This window comes from Aulonocara stuartgranti (assembly GCF_965226115.1).
Source record: "Aulonocara stuartgranti genome assembly, chromosome: 20".
NCBI lineage: Eukaryota > Metazoa > Chordata > Actinopteri > Cichliformes > Cichlidae > Aulonocara > Aulonocara stuartgranti.
In genome coordinates, this window is record NC_138956.1 from 25,648,774 (window position 1) to 25,668,350 (window position 19,577).

The window sequence follows — 19,577 nt, forward strand, 5'->3', positions numbered from 1 at the left end:
TAATATTGTAATTCAGACAAATTAACTAAAGTAGGACACTGAACATTTTCTAATCTTTAATGTAGTTCTACAAGATAAAAACGTGACAGAAACATCAAATTACTTAATGTAAACATGTTTTTACAGTATATCAAAGTATAGTATAGTAAAAGTATATCAGTAAATAATTAACAGCTCACCCAATTTTAATGACTGAATAACCCACTGAATGGATTTTAGCAGTTGCAATCACACCCATATACATAGGCCAGACATTCAAAATGGGTAAAAATGGCTTCTTTCCAACAGGTGTGGTTGGTTAAGGGTCCTTCGATTGGTCTCATGGCACAATGCCACGGTTTACTTATATACCTACAAGGAGCACAGTCATTGTTAATGACATTAGGCTACTCCTGTGCTTTTGCTTATATCACCTGTTCAAAATGTCTTCATCCTGTGAAAAATCAAATCTAATTTTACACCATTTGACTAGAAAATATGAGCCTTATGGTGGTGCTAGACAACGAGATAGTAGGATATTCATCCCCTGGGAACCACTCTAGGTTTTAATGAGAGGTGAACCACCTTATCAGAAAGCAACAGTTTATTAATTGATTGCCATAACATCAACATTACTAGAAATGATAGATAGCTTCCCGCTGTAATTTTCCACTTGTATGTCAGTATTGGGTAATAATTGATCGATACTGCACATAGTCAATCATTTATAAACCACCAATAAAGCCATTAAGTCATACCGAATTCACTTGCGTAATTCTGGTTTATTTCCTATGGTGCTTTTCACTGTCACGTTAAATTAAATTTAGCCCTATAAATGTTCATCGTCTGCACTTTTGCAAATCCCTGATCAATGCCGCATGATGGTTTATAACGTTTGCCGGTCGTTATCGGTCTGTCAGTCAGAAGCTGTCAAGAGAATCAGGTAAAAGGGCGGATGCAGGGAGACTGCCACTTTAAGAGTTGCATGGAGAAGCTAGTGATTTTCCACTCAAACTGATATTAAACGCACACACGCTCATTGAATCAGCGATCTTGGGGGGAGAAAAAAAGTAGATTACATTGTATGACTCGTCGTTAAACACAGGCTACCAAACAAGGAACAACAGGCTGCTTAGTAAAAGTAAGAGGACGGGTAATCCTATATATTCTTAATATATCATTGAGTGCATGAGGTTAATAGACTATGTTTTAATAGGAGAAAATGTGTGATAGGAGAAACCCTAATTAATCCAAATGTAAGTTGTTGTTTGTTTAATATTTAGTGTTCTGATGCGGAAAGTAAGCTTGCTGATCCTTTTTATTCGCTCATAAAAAGCTGAAAACATTTCCTCTTTTTCTTTCACATGATGCTGTGCGCTTATCCGTTACAGAGAAGCAACACTGTTTCAGCCCTGCCATACAAACGACGTGACTAAATTAGGGCATGTTTTGGTCATATACTGAAAAAAAGGGAGGGAAAGGAGCGAAGTTCTGGTCTTTGAACCCTCTTTTGCCTGTTCATCGTGTCTGATAAGACAGCGTTTCCAGTTTCAGTTTGGTCGTATTTGCTGAGCTGCTGTGGTGCGTTCAGGGGCGGTGCGTTCACAGTGATATGTGATGAGGATGAGGAAAATGTGAAGGTGCACCTTCGCTTTCCTCAGCCACAAATCATTAGCTGAGTGAATGCTGAAGTAGATGTGATGAACTAAGACGTTTACTAGCTTATATATTAGTGACACATACTTAACCTACTTCTTCTGTCTCCGCCTCAGCCAGTGTATGATTGATTGGCGTGTGTCCTTTAGTAACACCAGTCCGCCCTCTCAGCAGATGAAACCTCAGGGGTCGCTGTACCTCTTTTGGCATTGGTGCTGAAAATAAAGTCCCCGAATTGGCCCTTCGGAGGGTGTGAGGTGCTCACAAGGTTTCTTGAAGGCTGACTTAAAAAAGTGTTTTTGTTTGTGAACTTGTGACATGTGTAGTAGTTTCATATATTACTGTGAAACTCCTTGTAAACCTGAAAATAAATTGGGATTCTTCGCTAAATTAGGAGGCGATGCTGTTTGATTTTCTTTGATGGTTAGTGTTTTCCTGGATTACTGCAATTCTTCATTTCAAATACAACAACACAAAACACAAACATTTTAATATATTAGCTGGCTGCTGATACAACACAGAATCCCCTTCAAAATGAAAGGTCTTTAAACTGTACCCCATCCAACTTTGGCAAGGGGACCTTCAGTTACTGTGATCCTCCTTTCTAAACTGCCTTCTGATTAGATACCCATCACAACAGCTTCTGTTTCTTTACTTTTTTTTTTTTTTTAATAAAAGGCTGCTGTGTGGTCAATCTAATGAACATCAAGTCCACTTGTGTCATATATGTGATATGTTTTACATTTTTATTCCTTTATTGCTGATGGTGCAGTGGTGTGGTTGTTAGAACTCCCGTTTCAAAAAGGTCTGGCTTTGAAGCTTCTCACCAGTTGGATCCTTTATGTGTAGCATTTGCATTTTGTCCCTGCACCTGCATAGCTTCCCTCCAGTTCCTCCATATTCCTTCCCACAGTCCAACAGCATGCATATTCGGTTGTTTATTTATGCAAAGAACATTGAATTAAAGCTTAATAACATGTACTATATAAGTGAATTTACATGTGTTGTTCAGACTGCACACAGACCTGATCATCTCAAAGTGAGCATCAGTTTTAAACCCGACACTTTAGCCAAATTGCAGAAGACAAGATGTGAAAGCCTGTAAGAAAAACAAAAACGCAATTCTTAAAGGGAAAAAAGAAGTAGTAGGTGAAAGAACAAAGTATATTCACGATTTGCATTACCCATCCAGTTTGACATTGTTATAGTTAAGTTCATAATTTGTTAGACAGAGACACCATTTTTAGAGTATGGCCTCAGAGGATTTTAAGACGAGCAGTCAATATGTGATTGAAATACAGGCTTGGATGTTTAATTTAGGAGTTAAAATGCATTAACATTTTAGGAATTACACCCATTTTTCATTGCTTAGTCCCATTTTCAGAGGCTAAAGCTAATTGGACAGTTGACTGACAAGCAGTTAAATTTCCAGGTGAGGCGTGTTTCCTTTTTATTTCAGATGAAGCAGACATATCTGAAGCTGATTCAGAGTGTTGAATTTACAAGTATTAACTTGAAGTATTAACCAGAATGATGGGAAGAGAAAAGTATGGAGACGGAGAGAAAGAGCTCATGATAAGAAGTATGCCACATCATCTGTCAAACATGGTGGAGGTAGTGTTATGACATGGGCGTGTATGGTTGTCATTAAAATCAGGTCAAAGTGATTATTGATGATGTAACTGCTGGTGGGAATGGCAGGATGCGTTATGAAGAATCCATGGCTAATTATTAGCCAAATTGTGTGACCTAACTTGGCATAACCCAAATAGTATATAGAGCATGACACTGAGGAACATACTGTATGGATAATGAATCCAAGAGGTGCCAAAGATGTATTTAACCAGCAGCTTGTCACCAGCCGGTTCATGTCCCTCATTTAACTGTGTAAATCCTCCAGTGGAGTTTAAACAGACTTTTCCATGCCAGCCATTGTGAGCCACTGAAGCAATGAACTGCATCCCAATAGACCATTAACAAGCAGAGGAGACACATTACCTTATTTGGCATTGTTATTAGTTGATACTGTACTTGTTTACATTTCCCAGATAAAACGCCACGTGTCATGAAAGGACAGAGGACATCTCGACATGGTCTTAAATTAAATTAGTTTTCACATGAAGATCTCTCTTAAAAGGAAGTGCGGTTGTGGAAGTGAAATTCATTTTTCAGTTCTGTTTAAGTGTCTAAAACAAACAAACAAACAAATAAACAAACAACCTCTCAATGCTTCATTCAGTTGGTCACTTTGTAGCAGATCATAAACCAGTCAAGGACTCTCAGTCGCTTCCTCTGAAATGTCCTCTGTGTCTACAACATGAATAAATAGTATGTGTATGCATTGCTTGTGTGACACACACTCACCCCCCACCACTTGGCAGTTTGTATGTTTGTGGGCAGAGACTTGTAAGTGGAAATTTACAGTCTCCCACGTTGGTACCTGAGTTGTCTGTCAGAGGAAAGCTGTGTCCAATCTCTACTTTGGGTTTAATTGTCTTTAGCCAAGGGGCGGGCTCTGCTGTCAGCTTCACTTCTTCTGACCCTGGCAGCATAAAGACATTCAGTACAGAGGAATGGTGACAGCTGAGAGAGAGGAACACTATACATAGTCGCAGCCATGAAGGAAATGTAAGTTTTTTGTATTGTTTTTCTGAGGGGAGATTTGATTTTACCGGGTACAGCTTGTGTGTGTGAAGTCACAGCTTTGTCAGATTAAATACAGTGTGAAAGAACTGCGAATAGGCTTTGTTGTTGTTGTTGTTGTTGTTGTTGTTTTTGTGATGCAAATTGACATGAAGAAGAAAGGCAGTAATTTTACATTCATCACTGAGGATTCTCAACAAGTCCACTATTTTCGTTCTTAAAGGCTTAGGGATTTTTTTGTGAGCTATATCTGGGGCCAGCCCATAGGACTGTTCGCTTAAATCTATAGCTTCCTAACACGAGGCAGGCAAGTGAAAGCTTACGCTGAGTGGACGAGAGTAAAAGGAGGGGAGTAAAAGGGATAAAGAGAGAGCGAGAGAGAAACAGGATGAGAAACAGAACTGATCCAGTTATGTAAGCAAGCCTGAGAATGGCAAGCAATTCAAGTGAACTTGTCATGCATAACAGGAAGAGAGAAAACTCAGAATAAGATGGCTCACAGTGTGCACCAATTTAGTGAGGAGACATGTGAGAGCTCTCAGAGAATCTTTTCCCCAATGTTGTTGTTGGTTAAAGTCCATTTCCTGAGAGATGAAAGTGTGATTGTAAATTCAATTGCCTCTTTTTTTTTAACTGTCTCTATAAAAAAGTTCTCTTGACTAGGTGTCAAGAGGAACTGAACTTAGATTAGTTAGTTTCTGCACATGCTTTTCATCACCTGATCTTTGTTAAGAGGAAGTATCTGATTTTTCTGTGCCAACTCATTCTCAGTAGCATCAGATTCAATCTCATATCTTATTAATTAATTATGGCTTTGTCATTATGGCTCCTTTGTTCTTTCTAAAACACCCGCTGGCCGGGAACTTAAATTATATTCAGCTTTGCCATGCGTTACACAGTTATTCCTACCCTATTAGGGTTGCTTTTTTCTTTTTGGCTCATGCAGCGCAATAGGATACCTCGACCCGTATTAACAAATCCTTTCTTTCGTGGAAAGATGGTTTACACTGTAAACACTCGAGTTAACTTAGGCTGTTGTAGCTTCTTGAGAGTAGCCAGCACTACGGGAAATGTACAAGGATATCGTCCTCTCTAAATTTGGATCCTGTTGAACTGAGTCGCTACTGATGTGGTAAAAAAAAAAAAAACAGAGATCCTTCAGGTTAACTCGGGTTCATAAAGTCTTTCATTGCATTGTAAAAAAACACTCATCTGAATTACAACAGTGTAATTTAACTGTGGTTTACAGCATGTGTTTAAAACCAAATGATTTTCTTCATCTGTGGGTTATTGCGACAGAGTAAGAAGGACAGTGGGTTTCTTCACTGTGTGATTGCACCAGTGTATTCTGTTGCAATCTGTAGCGCTGATGTTTTGATGTCTCTTGGTAAAATTGTAGAATTTGCATTTTGACTCTTCTTGCCTAAAACGTATTCCATACTGGATCTGCTCTCTTGTCAAAGGCAAATCTGCTCACCAACCATTTCTATAGTCTGAATGACCTCCAGGCATGAGTTGCTCAGATTAGCAAGATTAGCAGCATTGTCGTGTATATTATGCGCTCGCAAAGCAACCTGAAACACAGTCAGGAGATAGCATTATCTCCCTAATGCGTCTCCCGCTCACCTCTCTCCTTTTGTTTGTATCACTGTGTCTTTTTTTTTCTTTGCCTGCAGCATGGCACAAAAAGAGAAGCTTCAATGTCTGAAGGACTTTCACAAGGACACTCTGAAACCTTCACCAGGGAAGAGCCCAGGTACGAGACCTGAGGATGAGGCAGAAGGCAAAGCTCCTCAGAGGGAGAAGTGGGCCAGTAAGCTCGACTTTGTCCTGTCCGTGGCCGGAGGCTTTGTCGGATTAGGAAACGTCTGGCGCTTCCCTTACCTTTGTTATAAAAATGGTGGCGGTACGTAATAGATGCACAACAGATAGAATAAAAAAAAAGATCAAGATTAAGGTCACAAAATATCTGAACTCAATCGTGCTTGAATTCCCTCAGGTGCATTTCTTATCCCTTACTTCATCTTCCTTTTCGGGGGTGGTCTGCCGGTGTTTTTCCTGGAAGTCGCACTGGGCCAGTACACCTCTGAGGGAGGGATCACCTGCTGGGCTAAGCTCTGCCCCATCTTCACTGGTCAGTTCAAACACACAAACACAAACTTCTCACCCACAGAAAGAAGGATAAAACCTCTGCACAAATGTTCCCCACCTTGTTCGTTTAATATTTAACACTGAGTAAAAGCCTCATTTGTCTGAGCGAGGTTTCTGCCCTCATTTTCCTCCTGTGTCAGTCCAGTATTCATCTTTTGGACAGCGTGTTCTGCCGAGTTGTCCTCTTCTCTCTGCCAGTACAATTAGACCAGTCTTACCCCATTAGTCTGCTTTGTGTTGTGAAGGTTACATCACAAAGAATGCAGAAATGCAGAAGCTAAGAATTAAAATTCCTGAATATCGAGGTTTGGAGCTTCGGCTGGAGGATACCCATGTTTATATATTAGGTTTATTTCCCCCTCTTTTTAAAAAAGAAAACATTAAAAACCCAGTTATAGCTCTACTACACATGCACAATGCTCAGTCCTCATGCAGACAAGATCACATGTCCCCAGCTTATTCTAACTCTTGAACATAATGCAAGCTTATATTATTCATACAGAAAGCAAAGAAAAAAAGAACAACACACACACTTACCTAAATTTTTCCTACAAGCAGGAGCACATGTGCCAGCCACCAAACAGCTGGAACTGCTGTGAACTTCCGCTTTGTGCGTGCTTCAGCACAACAACACGAATAGCTTATTTGTTTAGTATCTAGCACATAAATGGTTCTTTGCTGGGTGGGAGAGGACAGCAAGTTTTCTCTCATAGATGTCTGTTCTTAATAAGTGTCGCGTCTCTCCCCCAAAATGCGCCTGCTGAAATCGACTGATGAGTTCTTGGTTGCCATAGAAACAGACTGTGAGGGGGGAAAAGTTGCCTAGCAATGATCAGAGTCTCGTGCAAACCTGCTGCATGAGACTCTGATCATTTTGTTGCCATGGAGCTGCAGCGTGCCTGCTTGTTTTGTTTTGGATTATGAGATATAATCAAAACTGTGAGTACTGCGGGACAGCACTGCCTCAGTTGCTCTTTTGTCACCTGATTTCTTTACTTGAGCTCTTGCCGGACCGCTTATATGCATCCCTTTACATTTGAATGACAGCTGTAGACAAGCACTGACGCACCACACCCGTGGCAGCTGCTTTGACACTCTTACTCATGTTCACACGTGGGACATCACGCAAGAGGAAACTGCATGGCTCCCAGATCTCCAGCAGCTGTCAACGGTCCCTGTTATCCAAAGAATGCCGAAGCTGATGTCTGCCCACCTGCTGTTATAGAGAAAGTCCCCAGTTTGCTGTGGAATTGACCAATCACAGCTCTCTGTGCTGTTCAGCATACCTTAATGTGTTTTTATCGCACAGGGAATATGCGACTTTACTCATGTGGACCGCGTGCGTCGTCTATCAGTTTGCATTTGGAATGTAGGAAGGGGGAGGTGGGAGTGAAAGAGATGATAAGTTTAAAAATACTCCAAAGCAATGGAAGAGTACCGGGGTGTTTGTGTCCAGGTTCCCAGCAAAGTCATCTAAAAATAACTTAAAAACACTAAGGACATTATAACAGTAGATAGTCAAGTGAAGCCTGGGCTGTGTTCCTCTGTGTTCGAGTTCGAATAAAGTCTTCTTGTTCACCTTTGACCACACTCCGTGTCGCTGCTGTAACTTCACAATATTTTCATGTTCTTTTAAAGTGGCAATTATCGATATTTTGAAATAAACAGAGGCTCACATGACTAATTTCCCATCAGCTTGTTTTGATGAACACGCATGGAATTTTAACCCATCTCTGCAGTAAATTATGTGTGCCGTTTTGTATACTTTGCATTGTTTTAATTTCCTGTTTTGGTTCACTCTGACTGAGCTCTCACAATAGGCAGTAATAAAAACAAAAAACCGATAGGGTAGGTGAGCAGCTGAACAAAAAAGGAGAACTGAATCACGTGTTTTGTCAATGTTGTGTTCACAGCAATTTTTCTGCCCACAAGTGGTCACAAATCTGTTACTGCAGCTTTAAACGAAGCCGACACAAAGCCTGATTCGAATGTTAAAAGAAAGTTTTACCTTAAAATTCAAATCTGCCCGCCCTCTTATTGTGTCTCCAGGTATTGGCTATGCCTCTATCGTGATCGTGTCTCTACTAAACATCTACTACATTGTGATCTTGGCCTGGGGACTCTACTACCTGTTTCAGTGCTTTCAGCCCGAGCTCCCCTGGGCAAAATGCAAGCAGCCTTGGAACACAGAGCACTGTGTAGAGGACACAGTGCGCAAGAACAAGACCCTTTGGCTGGCAGCCAATGCTACCAACTTTACCTCCCCCGTCACCGAGTTCTGGGAGTGAGTGGCACACACACACACACACACACACACACACACACACACACACACACACACACACACACACACACACACACACACACACACCCACATATCCACTCTTCAGCAGAGGTGGGACCAAGTCATTGTTTTGCAAGTCTCAAGTAAGTCTCAAGTCTTTATCCTCAAGTCTCAAGTCAAGTCTCAAGTAATGTCAGGCAAGTCAGAGTCGAGTCTCAAGTCACTGGTGTAAAAGTCCGAGTCAAGTCACAAGTCTGAAACTTTGAATTTCAAGTCCTTTCGAGTCTTTAAAAAAAAAAAACGAAAAAATAATGTTGCAGTTATGCTAAATGTAAATGTTAGACCATGTAATTTTTTAATCTGTGTTTTTCTCAACACATGACAAAATAGTGAACTTAGAAAATATACACAAATTGTGAAATTGCACCTCTTTAAAATGCAGCTCAATTAAACCTAGCTCCAAGAATAATTTTCACCGACAGTTCTGAGATAAGCTGCATGTTATTCTTGGATGCGGTTGTAGGACCAGCTTTAAAATCGCATGACAAAAATATCATACATATTAAAAAAAACTGAATCACCAACGTAGCCTGGAAAACATTTGCTAGTTAGATGAAGTCAGCTATCTCATCTTAGCATATTTATATGCATATTTATAATCATACGGTTCTTGGAGTGAGTGCACACACTCATGAAGTTTAGTAACTTCAGGTCACTGCAACAAGCCCAGGTACAGTTTACCGACGGATGGGTGCAGGACCTTGAAATGCACCGTGTAGAACGAAAGACCATCGTACGTATCATAAGTTTACCAGTCTCACAAATCGTCGTCATAAATACACATTCGTTAACCGTTTATTAATAGGACCTTTGAGCTCAACGGTAATTAATTAGTAGTGGAAATAATTTCTGGTACCCATCACAGAAATGTAGCAGTGACAATAATATTGTATGCTGTAATCGTACTGGACAATTAGTGATACAAAAAACCTGTTTTATCCTGTGAATAAAAGTATGTGTTTTTGTCAATGTACCATAATAACAGAAGCGAAACGCAATATTGTGTCAGGACAATTCACTATTTATGCACAATAAATAAAGGAGCATAGCGCGACAATTTCTGTTCAGCGCCAGACTTGCTTGTAACCTATATCACCAATTATGTTATGAAAATGACGTATTAAGTACTAAAAGACACTGACCTTCGTGTAAATGCTTGGAGCAGACTAACCTGTGAGCTGGAGTGTTCTGGGACGTTATATTTGATCTTTGAATGGCTGCAATCCAGACCATCCGTCGCGTCTTTGTTACTTTGGAAACATGGCTCGAACAATTTCTCTTCAACGACGTAATCCGATAACAACCGATCTCTTTACCCGTCGGCTTCCCGTGGCTGTCATGCGACCGGCTATTGCAGTTAATAATACAACAGCTTCTTGACATTTTTGTGTTTCTTTTTATCGCTGTGTGACTGATTTCAATTGAAAGCCTGCGTGCGCTAGTACCGCTTGCCACGAGTTCCCAGAATCCTTTGCGGTTCTACCCGTGAATGACGTCACATTTTCAATCTCTATATAATATGCATGTTAAATTTTATATTTGGGGTAAAATATCAAGTCTTTTCAAGTAAACCGGTTCAAGTCCAATTCAAGTCCCAAGTCATTGGTGTAAAAGTCCAAGTCAAGTCACAAGTCTTAGAACATTTTTTCAAGTCAAGTCTAAAGTCATAAAATTAATGACTCGAGTCTGACTCGAGTCCAAGTCATGTGACTCGAGTCCACACCTCTGCTCTTCAGTATACCAAAGTAACAGTGCTTCTTTATCTTGCTTGTGTAAATGTGTTTGAACAGCAACATTCTTGCAAGGGGAGTGTTTACTTTTAGAAAGCACTAGTTCTCCACTAGTTTAATATAAACTTGGTTTGCACTGCATTATGCTAGTTCATCCTCAAAGTTAGACCGTAACTGTGAAATTAAATTGAAGAAAAGTTTGGTTTTTTTTTCATGCACATTTGCTTTGTAATGTGTTTGGATCTAATCGCAATTTGTGAATTGTTAGTTAGGCACTTACATACGTTTTCTCTGCAGACGCAACGTCCTAAGCATCTCCACTGGAATTGAAGACATAGGGCCCCTGAAGTGGGACTTAGCACTGTGTCTCCTGGCAGTGTGGGTCATCTGCTTTTTCTGCATCTGGAAGGGAGTCAAGTCCACAGGGAAAGTGAGTGTGACTCATCAACACACCCTGTACTTTTTGGGTTGCTTGGATGCAGTTTTTTAGTTTTTCCCTAACAAGTCAGTGACAAAACACTGCTGCTCAGAGAAAGCCCACATGCTTGGAAACAAGGTTAATAAAGATGATTAAGAGACACAGACCTCCACGTTGTCCTGGAAGTCAGTCCTTGGCTAGACACACTGTCTGCTGTAAACACTTGACTGGCGCTCCTTAGTCCTGTCTTTGTTTCTGTTAGCAGACCCGAAAATGGGTTAGAGGCAAAAGGCTTTGAAAGTCTTTGAAAATGGATAACTCTATTAGGAACTGGAGGTGTGCGTATTTCCCTATTTTTGTGACAAATTTGTCTTAAAATGATTTAACCTTTAATCAGCTAACAATTCAGGATTTATTGTATGCAGATTGCACGAATGCCACGTTATACTGTGTCATGCATGACTTTTCTTATAGAAGAAGTGTATCTAGGCCCTCCACTCAGCTATTCGTTGGGGGAAATTGTTATCACCCAATAAGAACAATGTTTCCTTTGAGCTGGAGCTGGACAAATATGAGTGGAAATGAAACTTAAAAAATGAAGAAGCGTTTATCGCACTATATCTCAACAGTGATGAGTCATAACCATGTAAATGTTGTTCATTGTTTTTAGCTAATAAATCCTTTGTCCGGTCTAGGTGGTGTATATAACAGCAACTTTCCCATTTGTCATGCTGATTGTACTGCTGGTGCGTGGGGTGACGCTTCCTGGAGCCAGAGAAGGGATCAAATTTTACCTTTACCCTAACGTAACCCGCCTACAAGATCCAGAGGTAAGAATGAAAACCTTTTTTATTTGATCTGTTAAAGCTTCCTACAATAGTCTCTGGGCCATATAAAATTATATAAAGGAAGCCGTTCACACATAAAGATCCCAAACAGCACCTGCATAGCTCACAAATCAAGAGAATATAACTTTAGTCCATTAAACCAAAAGATTAAACAAGGCAGCAATGAAGCAGTTTAATAGGATACAGTTGCAATAGCAAGTGAATATGCTTACATTACAGGCATGACTCTGACCATATATTTTTAAAAAGACGAAGTGATCTCTGGATTTTGCTGGTGGATTTTATTACCTTTGGAAAGAGTCAGAGGCCGTCTGTTTCCTTTTGTTCCCAGACTTTTTGCTAAACTAAGATATTCCACTGCTGCTGTTTATGGCTTTACTGCACCTTCACATCATGCACATGCTCCTTCTCCAAGTCAAACAACATGGTCACGATTTTTAGCTTTCGAGCAATTTTCAGTTCATTGTTTGAATTTTACTGGTCACAGCTTTCTGTGTTTTGGATATAATAGAACAAGATGATAGGATGATGATGATGGAGTACTTAACCTTATTTTTACTACCCCTAAGCATGTATCAGTGATTGTAGAGTTAAGGCAATCTTTTGAAATCTTGAAAAATCAGCAATCACATCCTACTTCTCAGGTGTGGATTGATGCAGGAACCCAGATTTTCTTCTCCTATGCCATTTGCCTGGGCGCCATGACGTCACTGGGGAGCTACAACAAGTACAAATACAACTGCTACAGGTGAGCTGTGTTTCCACTAGGGCGAGTGGGAGTCTAGTAGTGACAGCAACTCGGTTGCGTGAAAAGAAAATGGGAACTTCGGTTCCACCTGTGTTCATTAACAACCTCCATGACATATGTGTGACATAGGGACTGTTTGCTGCTGGGAGGCCTCAACAGCGGTACCAGTTTTGTGTCTGGCTTCGCAATATTTTCCGTCCTGGGCTTCATGGCACAAGAACAAGGGGTGGACATTGCCGATGTGGCAGAGTCAGGTACGAGGGTCCAAGGTGATGGCAGCAGTGATGGTGGGTGCTGCTGCCCGGAAAAAAAAGAAAAGAAAAGAAAAAAAAAAGACAATTGGAAAAATTGAAAATTGAATTCAATTTAAAAGAAGTAGCTTATGTAAGTCTCGAAATCTAGCAACGTAGAGGTATCGGCAACTGCGCACTCCTTGAACAAAAGCCTCAAAGAAACAGGTTTATTTCTACAAAGTGTGATCCACGTTTTCTAAGGACAGATTTCATGGCATTGGTGAGATGCTGTGTGTTTTAGCTACACAATGAACTGCGGCGTTAAAGAGCTCCTGCACTGTGCCGTCATCATTACTACAGCTGTTCAGTGGCACCAGTCTGTCCCACAGTCATCCTCCTCATGCCATTCAGTAACTTTATCTTTTGGACCATTGCTAAGAAGACTGGCCCTTTACTGTATGTATGTAACTGTATGTTGTAAGCCCAGTTCTGCTAACAAGCTGTGGATCTCCTGAGATGGACGCCACTGGTTCTGGATCTGTCTTCCTCTATTTCTTATGTTGACTTTGAAGGGGAGGTGTCTTCTTTAAGCATGCTTTCTCTGCTCAGTTTAAGTTAGAAGTTTTGCTATCTGGAATATAATAAAGTAATCAAATGAACACTAATTCTATGCTGCTTCCATCATATATGGAAACCAAAATATATCTATATATCTATATGTATATGTTTTTTCAAATATTTTGACCTACATTTTTCTCAGCTGTTCAATTGATGGAGTCTCTTTCTGATGCTCTTATAATATCTCACTGAACTGGTTCATTGCTTTGCTAAAATCCATGTCTGCTTTGTTTAAATTAAGTTTATTATCACTGCACACCTTGATGCAGTGATAATAAACCAGCATGTCACAGATACTGAGTGCTTATCGAAATGCATCCTGATAAACTCATGTTCAGAATGAATGAGCTGTAAATATTCTGTCAGGCAGCTGTGATTTGTACAGTAAGAAAGGCAATATACACTGAGTAACAGTCGGCAGTTATGTAATATGTTACGTGTGAAGTATGTATACTTACATTGTATACATAAGTATGTATTTTTGTTGATTTTTGTTGCTTGTGCTACAGAGGATAAATTAGATTAAAAACCAATCTAAAGATGGTTTTAATATATGGCCAGCAAAAAAAAAGGAACCATTTCACACAGTTAGAGCTATTCCATGTCTTGTTGGCCATAACGCAGTATTTCCTTTGCTCTTTGCTACTTTATTTTACCATTCCCTCACACTGTATCGGCCAAGCCAAAATTAGATAGAAATGTTAATTCTGTCCTCTCTCCCTTCTCCCCATCCCCTCTCTGTTCTCCTTCCAGGTCCCGGCTTGGCCTTCATTGCCTACCCTAAAGCTGTATCCATGATGCCACTGCCAACCCTGTGGGCCATTCTCTTCTTCATCATGCTGCTGCTTCTGGGCCTTGACAGCCAGGTCAGTGTTTTTGCTGTAGTGTAAAGCTATCCTCAGAACAGTTGTTTGGTCTTGTGCCCGTTAATTTGAGACGGACACCTCCAAGAGTCTGTGAGATCATTGACCGAATACGTAAAACACATTTAGTGTCTCTCCTTTCTGTTTCTAACCTCTCTAAGTTATCAGATGACTGACAGACAAGAAACCGGTTTAAACAAAGGCATTTTACTACCACATTTGATTCCTTAAGGATCACAGTTCCTTTGTGGAAGTTGGTGGATGTCCAAACATTTAGTTAATAAAAGTAAGGATAATAGTTTGTACGCAAGCAGCCTAGCTTTCATACGAGGCAGAGCTCTGATTAAGACAAGATAATCTAAGTAGACAAAACACAAGTGTACTCCCAAGGGATTCTCCAGCTATATCACATTTCCTGCCTTCAAGTGTAATTCTACTCTTGTGCTAACTGAGTCCTGCACATGGCAAGCTCCTCATCTCAGTCAGCTGCAAGATCAGGCCAGCACTCTAAATTTGAGTACATGTAAAAGCTCATGCAAGTGCTGCTATTTCCATGAGAGAACTAATGCCAGTGTGTGTGGGTGCATTTATTTGGCCGTAAATTATATGCACATTTGTACTCCTGAATGCTATATATTGTTAACCTCGCTCACACATACATGCCACAGTTGTGTAAGGGTTTTTTTCTTTGTTATTGTGCAACAAAGGAGCGTGTTCTCTGTGAGGAAATTTATAGTTTTCTTGAAACATATTGTTGCTTATGAGGCAATGAGGAGACACAGGGGAGCGAGAGTGTTACACAGACAAGCAGACAGAGACAGTGATTCACTGTTTTGTTGCTCTTGTGTCTTGGTAGCAACAAGCCAGTGTTGCAGAGAGGAGCCTTGTTTAAATTCTCATTACTGCCCAACAAAGACGGCCCTCATTCTCTAATCACTCGTTTGTGGAGGCAAAACAAGAGCTGCGCACACGCAGAAAGATATGCACATTTTAAAATGTTTTTTTCTTTTTTAAATTCTCTGAGAACTTTTTTTGCTTTTGTCCCCACAGTTTGTTGAAGTGGAAGGTCAGATCACCTCTATTGTGGATCTGTATCCAGCCGTCCTGAGGAAAGGTTATCGGCGAGAGATCTTCATAGCTGTGATGTGTTTCATGAGCTATCTCCTGGGACTCGCCATGGTGACAAAAGTAAGTCCATCAGCAGTCACTAGCGCACATACTTCTGATGGCTGTCCTGTTAAGATAAGGAAAAGGAACAGATGAACAACAGCGATAACCCCGCACATTTTCTACATGCCTCTCTGCTGCTGTATTGTCATAGCCAAATATGGCTTCCTAGCACACTACCACACACACATCCGGTATGTCAGAATGGAACAATTTGGAATGCTGTTTTCCATTCAGCATTTAACCGTGCTTCAATGACGTCTTAGCACCTGTTGAACTCTACGGGTAGGGTGCCAGGATTCTTGTGTCCTGCTTTCAGCACCCTCGCCCACCCTTATTTAATACCCCCTTCTATCTCTGTGGGGTCCGTTTTTTCACCACACACACACATGTACACACAGATAATTAATGCAGCTTTCCGTCTCCTCTTTTTCCAGGGTGGCATGTATGTGTTCCAGCTCTTTGACTACTATGCAGCCAGTGGTGTGTGCCTTTTGTGGGTTGCGTTCTTTGAATGCATTGCTGTAGCCTGGGTTTATGGTAAGTGGAAGTGACTCTAGATGTGATAGGTTTCTGTTGTGTCCATCAAAAAGTTTCGTAAAAGAGGTCTTAATGATCTCTGGGGTGTAAAACAAAGGTGGCCTTGTGAGGTTTTCAGACGTCAGGAGTAAATAACTTTAACTGTGGGCTTGCTTTGAGGTTGAGGGGAGGTGAGGATGGAGTTAGTCCCCTGCTAGATTGTCATTGGCCACTGAGAGTTGCCTCCCACCAGATTGTACCCTACCAATATTAACAAAGCGACATTTAGCCAGAAGAGAAAAACCTTAAATGGAATGGAAGTAAAGCTGCACCTTCCCTGCTAATGCCCATGTGCTTTAATGGCACCCCTTTTATTGGTGGAGGCTCTGTGGTCCAGAAAAGTAGTTCCCGGACAACATTTAATTTGTGAAGCTGGGGGCTTTTGTGCTGAACTGATGCTGTTATAGTAGTTATTTGTCTATTCATCAGCAAAAAAGAGGAAAAGAGTAAAAACAGAATAAACAGAATTAATATTCACATCAACAGCTAATGTCTTGCACAAACCAGTGGACTACAGCACAGTTGCACTAAACACACAGCAATCTATAGCCAGCCAGTAAAGACCATTAATGGTCTTTTAAGATGTAAAAGACAGAGCTAAGATTATTGATACTAGATAGCCATGACCCAGTGAAACTCCACTGCAGTCCAAGGTCATTCTATCATTGGAAACAACAACACGTGTAGATTATAGAGTCGCTGGTATCTAATGTGCACTATTCACCATTTTAGCAAACTTTGCAGAAACAAATAGACTCGGCTTATTGTTTATTCTGTTTTGTGTTGAACAGGAGTCGATAACTTCTATGATGCAGTTGAAGATATGATTGGCTACAGACCAAACCCGTGGATGAAATGGAGCTGGTCCATAATCACTCCTGTCCTCTGCATGGTGAGAGATCAGTGGCACTTCACTGTGTTGGAGGAACTGGCGTGACAAATGTTGATTGCTGAAGGTCACATGTAAGGGGCGCAGCTTGTGCTAAATGCAGTGTGCGTGTGCGTGTGTGTGTGTGTGTGTGTGTGTGTGTGTGTGTGTGTGTGTGTGTGTGTGTTTGCTCCCTGTAGGGCTGTTTTGTCTTCTCACTGGTGAAGTACAAGCCATTGACCTATAACAAGGTGTATGAGTACCCTGACTGGGCCATCGGTCTGGGCTGGATTTTGGCTCTGTCCTCCATGATCTGCATCCCAATGGTGATGGTCATCAAGATCTTGCAGTCTGAGGGACCTCTGATTGAGGTGAGCTTTTAACGGGAGCTTTCCTGCAGAGATTTAAATGAGGGAAATCAATCCAAAGTCAAGAGGAAACAGACTTCCCGGCTCTTTGCAAAAGCAGAAAAGTCCAGTCAGCAATTTGCATGTATTTTTGGTTCATTTGTTTCAGCATTTTACTTAAAAAGAAAGTACACAATAATTAATAATCACATAAACTGCCCTTAATCAACCGCCCTTGTTTATTTTCTTGATAACTGTCATTTCAAGCCCTAAACCACCCCAGTTTCTGACGATCATAATGTCTCATCTTCTTCCCTTTAGAGGATCAAAGCAGTGGCAGCCCCAGCGAAGTCAGGCGTGAGCTCCCGCCCGAAAGAATACAACTTGAAGGGCAGTGAGCTGACACAGCCCCTGGACCCAAATGGGAACAATGGCTTAATCAAGCCCACCCACACCATTGTAGAAACAATGATGTGAGCGCTCTCTGTGAGAGGAATACGATTGATGTGCTTTCTGTGGTATCATATTTGCTAACTTTAGTAGGTTTACGTTGTCCGGTATATTCACGTTAGAGATAGTCTGGTTTGATTTCTATGAAGAGGGTTTTATTATTGTATTTTATTTTTCTTGTGATTTTTTTTTTCATTTTTTACAATATTGATATTGTTGTTGTTACAGTTGTTGTTGCTGTAGTTGGCACTGATCTCAGTTTGGGCAGTATTTCGAGATAAAACATTTTAAATGTTTACTACCTTTCTGTTGATTCCGGAAAGATGAGGAATTTGCTTTTTTTTTTGCCAGTGCTATAGAAGAAAAGAGTAAATTCTCACTTTTCATGTTGTTAAATAAACTAAATGAGTAATTAACTGCAAAAAAAGGTGGAAGGTGTCACGTGATTGTGACGGTCTTGTTGTACTGACTTCTAATTTTTATGTCATTTTATGCCACAATGAAATGAATGTACCTCCGCTTGTGGCGGAAGCCAGTCACCTACATCTCTCAGAGAACATATCCATGACATTTTAAGCAGCAATATGCAGTGTATAGAGTAATCTCTTGCTTGACAACTTTTAAGTTACAAGTTGGTCTTGGCCAAATACTGTGAGAAATGCCTTTTTAAGACGATCCATCCTGAAAGCAGTTGAGATAAAATAAGAGAAAACGACAGGTAGGAAATTAAAAAAAAAGGGGGGGAAACAAGGGAAGTGGCATTTTTAGAGTATTTGTACACTGCCTGTGTGACTACTATAGTCAGTACCAGTGCATTTATTGAAACCTCTCTTTGCACTTTATATGTTGTTTCACCTTTATTGTAGTGTGTTTTTATTGTTGCAGAGTATCGCAGCTACATTTGCAACATGTTTCAGGAGAAATATTTTTAGCTTCTAACTTTTTGAAATTGTAAACTTTGATATGAGGTATGTAGTTGTCTCTTGACAGATGACAGAATAGAAAGTAGAAACTTGCCATCAGATATTCAGATTTCTCATTGTTAGTGGGATCTGTGGGAACATCACTCAGAAGCGTTAGTTTTTACTAAACCGCCTGACAGCTCTCTCCGTTGTGCTTTCAGTAGCAGGTGCGCTCTGCAGAACGACCACTGGAGTCTGGCTTTTAATTCAATTGTATTTGAGAGACTATTTGTAGAATTTTAATTGTTTGTAAATCACATATGCCTTTTTGTATCAATTTTATACTGCACATCATCTGAACACCATCACTGATTCATTATTTTAATCAAAGCTCACCAATGTGTTTCGCTACATGTCAGTTATCGTGAGCCCGGATTTGCACATTCAGGGTGCAATATTCAGTGAAGCGGTGGCGTAGTCTAATCATACGTAATGCATAACAAAGAAACAACTTGCAATAGTTCAGTACAACTTCTTGAGGATTGTTTTCCTGAAGCATGTGTAGGAGCCGCCACACCACCGTACCCTGCTGCTTTCTCCTTTTAAAAAATTGCAATGTGGAAATTTAAATGTACCAAAGTATTTTTGTCTCACAGTTTTTCCCTTTGAGATGCACATTGCATCATTTCTATATAGATTAAATAAACATATTTTTCTTTGGATTTGTGTGTATTTGATATTTCTGAAGCTATGAGAGTTTCTTTGTGTTTATGCCTACTTACTTCTATCATTAGATCTCACAGTTTATGCTTTATATACACACTTTATTAGGTGTTCGCCCAACCATTCATTTTCTTCCACTTATCCAATCCAGGAGTGACACTGAGCTACGTATCATTTGTAGCTCTTAACTTTCAGAACGGGGACAATTTGGGTTGTTGCACCAATGTTTTTGACCTGTGTGCAGAAAATAAGCTCATGGGACTGCCTCCCACTTTAACCATTTTCTGTTCCGAGGTTTGCTCCTTGCCCA

The 19,577-nt window shown here is 40.4% G+C and overlaps 1 protein-coding gene across 2 annotated transcripts; it reads left to right on the forward strand.

Annotated features, from left to right (window-relative positions):
• The first annotated feature begins 993 nt into the window (after nucleotides 1-993).
• On the forward strand, nucleotides 994-19,266 carry LOC309696937 (sodium- and chloride-dependent taurine transporter-like). 2 transcript variants are annotated; one of them, XM_082518476.1, is made up of 14 exons: nucleotides 994-1,120; nucleotides 5,955-6,184; nucleotides 6,278-6,412; nucleotides 8,479-8,713; nucleotides 10,801-10,933; nucleotides 11,617-11,751; nucleotides 12,414-12,517; nucleotides 12,647-12,771; nucleotides 14,122-14,234; nucleotides 15,282-15,419; nucleotides 15,836-15,938; nucleotides 16,769-16,869; nucleotides 17,046-17,216; nucleotides 17,514-19,266. In XM_082518476.1, exons 2-14 carry the CDS (start codon nucleotides 5,956-5,958, stop codon nucleotides 17,667-17,669), a joined length of 1,878 nt encoding a protein of 625 aa, XP_082374602.1. In that variant the 5' UTR covers nucleotides 994-1,120; nucleotide 5,955; the 3' UTR covers nucleotides 17,670-19,266. The 2 variants fall into 2 exon arrangements, with proteins under 2 accessions (XP_082374602.1, XP_082374601.1); XM_082518475.1 differs by lacking the exon at nucleotides 994-1,120 and adding an exon at nucleotides 4,136-4,263.
• The last annotated feature ends 311 nt before the right edge of the window (nucleotides 19,267-19,577 follow it).

Bases quoted from the DNA above. Each gene is read 5' to 3' on its own strand.
- LOC309696937 (XM_082518475.1), top strand. The intron at 12,772-14,121 runs GTACGAGGGTCC...TTCTCCTTCCAG, and splicing joins TGCCGATGTGGCAGAGTCAG to GTCCCGGCTTGGCCTTCATT. The intron at 16,870-17,045 runs GTGAGAGATCAG...TGCTCCCTGTAG, and splicing joins TCACTCCTGTCCTCTGCATG to GGCTGTTTTGTCTTCTCACT.